The sequence below is a fragment of the Adiantum capillus-veneris genome, chromosome 24, assembly GCF_014529385.1.
Source record: "Adiantum capillus-veneris isolate H3 chromosome 24, ASM1452938v2, whole genome shotgun sequence".
Lineage (NCBI taxonomy): Eukaryota > Viridiplantae > Streptophyta > Polypodiopsida > Polypodiales > Pteridaceae > Adiantum > Adiantum capillus-veneris.
The window spans coordinates 112524691-112533069 of NC_140954.1; the positions used below are offsets into that span (position 1 = coordinate 112524691).

General features: G+C 43.7%; 1 protein-coding gene across 1 annotated transcript; it reads left to right on the plus strand.

Annotated features, from left to right (window-relative positions):
* The first annotated feature begins 3202 nt into the window (after positions 1 to 3202).
* On the plus strand, positions 3203 to 7088 carry LOC147426965 (pentatricopeptide repeat-containing protein At2g03380, mitochondrial-like). Its single transcript, XM_086499281.1, has one exon. It carries the CDS (start codon positions 3312 to 3314, stop codon positions 6114 to 6116), a length of 2805 nt encoding a protein of 934 aa, XP_086355407.1. The 5' UTR covers positions 3203 to 3311; the 3' UTR covers positions 6117 to 7088.
* Positions 7089 to 8379: the final 1291 nt, after the last annotated feature.

Sequence of the window (8379 nt, forward strand, 5' to 3'; positions counted from 1 at the left end):
GTCACTCTACTATGGAAGATGATAGGACTAATGTGCAGACATGCTTGCGACAGCCTCAGGCTCTCAAGCGCCAAATGGACTGGTCATCCATTGTGGAATGATGTCGTAGGGTAACATAGGGATCCTCTACCCGCTAAGAAAAGGACTAATGAAATAGCTTTATCTTCTCTACCCCATAGTAGAGGACAACTATGATTTCAAGAGAGAGGTAATGTCATAATAATCAATATCTAATTCTCCTAAATGATTTTCTCATGTTAAACTGATCATTTAATATGGGGGAAGTGCCACGGGAGAAAAAGCTAGAATATTGGTTAAGCTAGCAGACCGGCCACAGTAGGGATCCAAAGGAGGGAAAATAGGGTTCCAAAGGGGGGGCCATCTGTCAAAGAGCCATGTGCAACAATGGGCTTAAAAGACCCTAAGGTTTAGCCCATTAAGACTTCCAAAATGCTAAGGTTCCAAAATGGTTGTGTCCAAAGGTCAAACATTGGGTTAATTGGATGCTTTGTGTGTGTCCCAAAAGTCTTTGGCAATCCCTACATAGGAGGGGGCGAGCCTTGCAAGTAGGGGATGAGAGAGGAACTCACACACATACGCACAAGCTCCCTTTACACAAAGGGAATGAGGGACACATGTCAGCTCCCTAGCCTAGATGCCCACAAGGTGTACCCAATTCCTATTGGATGGCCTTGGAGGTGGACCAATGAGAATTAGGCTAGAGTAAATCTAGTTTAATCAATTTAAAAACACTTAATAAAAGAACCAATTAGAATTAAGCTCTCTAGAAGACTATTGGACAGTCTCCCAAGGGGACCAATGAGCATTCAGCAGCCCAATGGCTTGCTTGATTCCTATTGGCCAGGAGGCAAAGGGGTCCAATGAGAGTTTAGTTGAATTAAATAATTACCTAAAGCTCTCACAAAAGGGGAAAGGGGGACACATGTCAGAAGGTTATCACTTATGCTGCTTAATTACCATTGGCTAAGCCTGGGGAGGTCCAATAGGATGCTAGCAAGAGAAAATAGCAAGAGGGGTCGACCAAGAGAGAGAGGGGGCTGATTTTTCAAAGGCATTATCACCTACACACTCACACTAGCTCATGTGTGAAGTAAAGAAGACTCTCTCTCCTTCTCAAGCTTTAATGGAAAGCTTATCACCTACTCCAAGCTTGTGAGAAGGAAGGCCTACACCAACAACTCTTGGCTTTGTGATGAAAATCCAACCAAGAGCCAAGCTTCAATGCATGCCCATCTCCTCTACCATGCTAATTACTAAGCTAAGCTATGCTAATATGAGTGATTATGTGAGGAGATTTACATCTTTCTCATAAGAATACTCCTTCTTCCTCTCAATCTACTCTCATACCCCGCTAGCTCTCACCATCTTCGAAGGTGTGTGAGGTCGTGGGTCTGAGACCGTGAGGGAATTGATGTTGTGTTTGATAAGTGTTTTGTGTAGTGCATGAAGTTCCCATCTTCATTGCACTAGCTAGTATTGAAGGAACACAAGAAATTGTATTGTTAAATGTCTCTCTTGATGGGAGAAACCATAATACAAAGCCTTTTGGAGGGGGGACCGGCTCCATGCAAATCCGGTCCTCAACTATTGTCAATTGCTTAATTTCTCTCTCTTTTGAAGTATTGTTCATGCTATCTAACTAGGTGTTATGCTTTTTGTTGCTCTCTCCACCCAAGCACTCTTGTTATTCTCATTAGGAAGTTATTCTAATGAAATGCTCACTATGTTCATGCTATTTTCCGCTACACACAAGTTACTAGACCATTAAATGTTACATTTCATTGCCTTATTTATGGAGGGAAGCTTGAGGCAAAGCTTTATGGATGGTGGGCATCATGCCAAGTATGCACTCAGAAGCCAAAGTTTGCAATGGTGCGGGCCACAACAAAGGCTTTAACGATCAGGTTGGGGGCTCCAACACATTTTGATTGTAGCCAGCGAAAATGAGCTTGTGCTAATTATGACCCTCTCTCTCTCTCTCTCTCTCTCTCTCTCTCTCTCTCTCTCTCTCTCTCTCTCATGATATGCATACATTTCTACGGCCAAAGCTAAGTATTTTCATGACGTCTCTTTTTGATCCATTTTGATGAATGTTAGCGTGTAGACTTTATTTCTGTCCTAGGAGCAGCTTCTACCATCTATTTACTCTATTATGTAGAAGCGGATTGAGGCACTCCATGTGGAGGATGGAGCTATCTCGCATGAGATTGGTCGATTGGGAGATCGGGTCACAAAAGTCTCAAAAGAGACTCTGGGTGGAAGATGAAGAGGCCCGTGTAGTCGAACCAACGTGAAGAGGAAGTTATAAGTTGTTGAGAGCAACGTTCTCCGACAAAACTATGGAGTAATGTGAGCATTGAGCTACATGCACGCCTTAGCTAAGCAATCCCAACAGCAAGAGCTAAAGAATCACCACTATTTGCAAAGCTTTTGCCTATTAGCACAATTGTGTGCTGCTTGCACCATCCACCCGTGTTTGGCTTCATTCCTTTTCCAGTTACTTCTTCCCTGCCCTACTTCTCGCCTTAGTGCACTCAGCTTATGTGAGCATCTCGCTGCAAGGCCACATGGCTACAACTAGAGAAAATGGAAAAGTAGGTGAGTGGGAGGCCGGAGGCGAAAAGGCATCGCATGTCACGTGGTCATCAGGAAGAGAGAACGTAGACAATTTTGGGTGTGAAATATGGCCGATACCTGTCTCCGAGCACAGATCGTAGTGCACGTTATTGTGTCAATTCAAGTCAACATCTTTAACGTTGTAATACAGTAATTCCAATCTCTCTCTCCCTCTCTCTCTCCCACCTTCATGGACCAAGCATCCAACAGATTTTGTTTTTGATAGAGTGTAGTGATCTCTCTCCCTCTCTGTGTGTGTGTGTGTGTGCGCGCGCATGCGCATGCACATGGACCACAAATTAGTAGAACAGTGCTCTTTTTTGTTGATTTTATTATGATGCAGTAGACCATGGTGATTGGCAGTAGGGCATGATTCTGAGTCTATGGGCACTTGGTATGGGCTCCCCACACACACACACACACATAGACACACTTATGTATGTACACATGCACATACTCACTCATGTGAGCCCCCCCCCCCCCCCCCCCAAAAAAAAAAAAAAAAAAAAAAAAGAGGAGAAAGAAAGGGTATATTGCCATGTTGGTAAGAGCGAACGAGACCCGCCGGAGGCGGGTCGCGTGAATAAAGCGGACCTTCAACTGAAGCCAGCAGATACTCTCCGAACGCTGCCTTTTAGAGAGATGGTGGCACACAGCCCCTTTCCTTTCTCTTGATGGCCGGTGCAATCTCCAGTTATATCTGTTTAAGATGCTCAGAGGAGAAGCATCGAAGGGAGCCCTTAAACAACAACAGCAACAGGTTGAAGCGTTTTCATAGTGCCCACAACGGCACGGTTAAGCACAACCCTGAGATTGATGACCTGCCCGCCATTGTTTCTTGGGCTGATAATGAGCCCACACGAAGAGGACTTGCTATGTCTGAGAACAGCCATCTCCCTTCACAGGTGCATGGCCCGAATCAACAAGTGGCCCAGTTTGTGGGTTTGTTGCATTCTTGTGCCAAACGGAGAGACCTGCATGAAGGCACTCTAGTACATAATGCTATCTTGCAAAATCGGCTTCTTGATCACTGTTCCGATGCGCTAGTCTCCATGTATGCAAGATGTGGTGCTCTTGCAAAAGCAAACGAGCTTTTCGACATACATAACTGCAGAGATGTATTATGCTGGACTTCACTCATTACAGGATATGTACGGCAAGGGCAGAGTGAACACGCCTTGTATTTGTTCGATCAAATGCAGCAGAAGGGGCTTCTTCCAGATGCAGTGACCTTTGCATGTATCTTGAAAGCGTGTGGTACCCTGAAGGTGTACGGCAAGGGGAAACAAATTCACAGTGAAATTGCAAGGCAAGGGTTGCTTGGAAATGATGTTGTGCTTGGCACTGCTTTGATTGATATGTACGCAAAATGTGGTGCTCTTTCGAATGCACGTCTTGTACTTGAAGGGCTTCCTTTCCGAGATGTGGTTTGCTGGAATTCTCTTATCACCGGGTATGTGCAACAGGGTCAAGCTGAGCAAGCCCTTGGGTGCTTTGATCGATTACAACATGAAGGGATTTGCCCAGATGCAATGACCTTTGCTTGCATTTTAAAAGCATGTGGTACCTTGGGTGCCAAGGAAAAGGGTGAGAAAATTCATGAAGAGGTTGTTAAACAAGACTTGTTGGCCAATGATATTGTGTTAGGAAATGCTCTTGTATATATGTATGCTAAGTGTGGTTCTCTTGAAAAGGCACAACAGGTGCTGGAAAAAATCTCTTTTCGTGATGTAATTAGTTGGAGTGCACTAATATCAAGCTACATCGAACATGGCCAAGCCAAGCAAGCATTGAATTGTCTCCACCAAATGGAGCATGAGGGGCTTTCTCCAGATGCAATGATCTTAGTTAGCATCTTGAAAGCATGTGGCACTCTAGGAGCAATTGACAAGGGTAAAGAAATTCATGATGAGATTGCTAGAAAGGGGCTTTTGAAAAGAAATATTGCTCTTGGCACTGCGTTGGTGGATATGTATGCTAAGTGTGGTGCACTCTCAAAGGCACAACAAGTGTTTGAGAAGCTTCCCGTGCGGAATGTCACTTCTTGGAACTCCCTTATAACAGCCTACATACAACATGGTCAGAGTGAGAAGGCACTAGATTGTTATGAAGAGATGCAACGGGAAGATGTTTCGCCGGATTCTATTACATTTGCATGCATCTTGAAAGTATGTGCTGCCACGAGAGCTCTTGAGAGAGGGGCTCAAATCCATGACATGATTGTGAGACGTGGGTTGTTGGGGGATAATGTTGTACTGTGCACTGCTTTGATGGATATGTATGCAAAATGCGGTGCTCTTGCCAAGGCACAACGGGTGCATGATGAGCTTCCTTGCAAGGATATCATCTCATGGAATGCTCTTATTGGAGGCTATTTGGAGCAAGGCCACGGCAAGGAGGCGCTTGACTGTTTCAAAGGTATGGAGGATGAGGGCTTCTCTCCAGATGCAGTGACGTTCTCTTTGATCGTAAAAGCTTGTGGTATCTTGCAAGCTTTAGACAGGGGAGCACAGATTCATGAGCAGGTTGTCAGGCAGGGGTTGATCGGAATTGATATTGTGCTTGACACTGCTCTGGTAGCCATGTATGTGCAGTGTGGTGATCTTACAAAAGCAGCACACGTGCTTCAGGGGCTTCCCTCTCGTGACATTGTTGCTTGGAATTCCCTTATTATAGGCTATGCCCAAGAGGGACAAGGTGAGCAAGCACTGCATTCTCTTGAACAAATGCACCGTGAAGGACTCTGTCCAGATGCAACAACGTTTGCTTCCATCTTGAAAGCGTGTGGCAGCCTAGCAGCCATTGACAAAGGGGAGCAAATTCATGAAGAGATTGCAACACAGGGGTTTCTAGAAAAGAATGCTGTGCTTGGTACTGCTCTTGTGGACATGTATGTAAAGGGGGGCGATCTTGGTAAGGCACGAGAAGCACTTGAGAACCTTCCTTGTCAGAGCACGGTGGCTTGGAATGCATTAATTGCAGGATATACCAAAGAGGGACGAGGGGGTGAGGCACTCATCTGTTTTGAGCACATGCTACAGGAAGGCCTCTCTCCAGATGGAGTGACTCTTTCTTGCGTACTTGCTGCATGTAGCCACCTTGGTCTTGTTGAGGATGGACATGGATACTTTATGAATATGCAACAGAAGTACGGCGTGATGCCAGATGTAGAGCACTATAGCTGCTTGGTGGATCTTTTTGGTCGTGCAGGGCACCTTGAGAAGGCTGTTAAAGTAGTGGAGGAGATGCCTCCTTTTGATGATTCGGCAGTTTGGCGTGCCTTGTTGGGTGCCTGTGCAAAATGGGGGAATGTGACCTTGGGAAGGTGGGCCTTTGAGCAAGCAATACGAGTAGAAAAAGGTGATGGGCCAGCTTATGTCCTTATGGCAAACATGTATGCTGCGGCTGGCATGCATGCGGATGCAGAATTGATTGAGGCCATGAGTCTGAAGAATAGAGCATCAAACGAGCCAGGCTAGAGCTCCTGGACTGACAATGGCAGATTATTGAAGATCAAAGTCATTTCAAGAAATGTAGTGTGGATAAGATCATGGCAAGCGCCATGATGAGCTTGGAATCTAGTGTCAGTGAGAAATGTTTCAGGCCTGAAATGTTTCATTACGAAGCGTGGAGTTTCGGTACGAACATTTCACCCTGTAGGAACGAGGACAAGAAATGTCGGGCCGAGATGTCAGTGTACAGAAATCAAAAGAAATTTATTGCTTGAAACGGCTCAATAAGGGGTGTTGCAGCCCAGGTTTGATTTTTCAGCACCGCCTGAAACGTTTCAGGAGTTTCAAGGTTTCACCCTGCTTGACGGGTGACCATGGCTTGGATAAATGAAGGATTACGACTTGTCAGCGCGAAAGTGTGCTGGTGACCATGGCTTGGATAAATGGAGGACTACGAGTTGAGGAAGGGTTGATCGGCGCGAAAGTGCATTTGCCCCATATGCACTGTTTTTGGATGAGGAAGTAATTGATGTATCATAGACAGAAGGCAAGCCATCCAGGCTTTGCTTAGTCCTTGTAAACATTAGGGGTGCCACGCTTGCTCCCCCAGTGTTGATGAATATATAACTTTCACACATAAAGGGAAGCTGACAAATTTCCCTGTCAGATGTCAGCAATAATGGCCAGTTGTCAATATCAGAACCCTGGGCACAACTCTTTGATTGATGATAAGATATTAAACATTACAAGTTCAAAAAATAAACATCCCTCCATTTTTTGCATGCTTTGAGTTTGATTAGCCTTGTGAGGTCAGGCTCAACAGCATACTCAGAAATTAAGCATAGCCACTCAAATGTCATGCTAAAGAACATGATAAGGAACACTTTAAATGGTGCAACTGTATGCATTCAAGGTCTAACATCAATGGATATGCTCACACAGCAGTCAATTCTGGAGGATCAAAAAATTAAATATCACTCGAAAGTGCATTAATGATTAGAGCAAACTTTTGGTAAGTTGCCTAGAAACTAAATCACAATTAGATCAGTGTCTGGGCCAAATCATTTTGCCAGCCATACAAAAATCCTTTCTAGGCTTTTTCAAAGAGGAAGCTTTAGAAATTTGATCTATTTTTACTATTTTTGCACTACATTTCCAAGCTTTTAGGTGGAAATTTTCTTTTAAGTTTGCTATTAACCGACATTATTGAATCCTCAAGCAGCATGATTGTAAGCTTAGATACACTTTCCAAAACAGTGAACCAGATGAAAGTTTTCTTGGTATACGATCACGAGGTTCTTAGACTTGGTGTCCCTTTTGCACATTCTTTGAATGCTTTGCTGTTTCTTGGGTTCTGTGACACTCTCCCATGGGCCAAATTACCAAAGGAGGCAATGACTTGCGTTAATTCATGGCTGTCTACTAACAACCTTTCTAACAGAATTTTAAGTATTGAAAGCACATCTTATTAGCTTAACACCAAGTTGGTAACCTAGCAAGACATAAAAGTATGTTGGAAAAAAACTCAATACTCTTATGGGTTGTCAACTTATAGAATCCTTACCTGAGCCTAAAGCTTAAAAACAACTTTTCAAGGGAAAAAAAGCAATATATTCCTCATTGTTTGGTTGTGGTGGGCTTCCAAAGTAGATGTAGTGCTGCATTTCAATGAAAATAGCAAATTCTCTGGGTGAAATCAAGGCTAAGGAATTTATTTTTTAGATCACAAAACCTCTTTTCCCATGAAGTAAATTGGGTTGTTGATTAGAATTTATGGTGGTTGTACAACTATAATTTCTATTGTAGATAGAGTGAGTTACAAAAATATCACACTTTTCTCATTATGCTCACCTATTATCGATTTTTGAGAAGCTCCACTCATAAATTATCACTATGTATCACCATATCCCCCCTTCAACTTATTCACTATCCTGTCATAGACCCTTCAATCTCTCTTCCATGTCCTTTGCCCGCTACATACCTCTCCTCTCTTCCATGTCCTTTGCCCACTACATACCTCTCTTGCTCTCTCTCCCCCTTTGTCTCTTTATCTCTTTTTCACTCTCTCTCTCTCTCTCTCTCTCTCTCTCTCTCTCGCATTCTCTCTGAACAGGTCCGGAGAAGTTGACTCTCATCTTTTATTTTACAGACAATGTATTTCGACACTCCATAAGGGTCCTTGTTCTTCAACAAGGTCCATAATCATTGTAGAAATTGATTCAAAATCTCCTAAATATGAAGATATGAACACAACCGCTCCACCAATGACATCCAAAACCATGATTATATC

Coding starts and splice junctions, on each gene's coding strand:
- LOC147426965 (XM_086499281.1), top strand. CDS start 3,312: ATGGCCGGTGCAATCTCCAGTTATATCTGTTTAAGATGCTCAGAGGAG.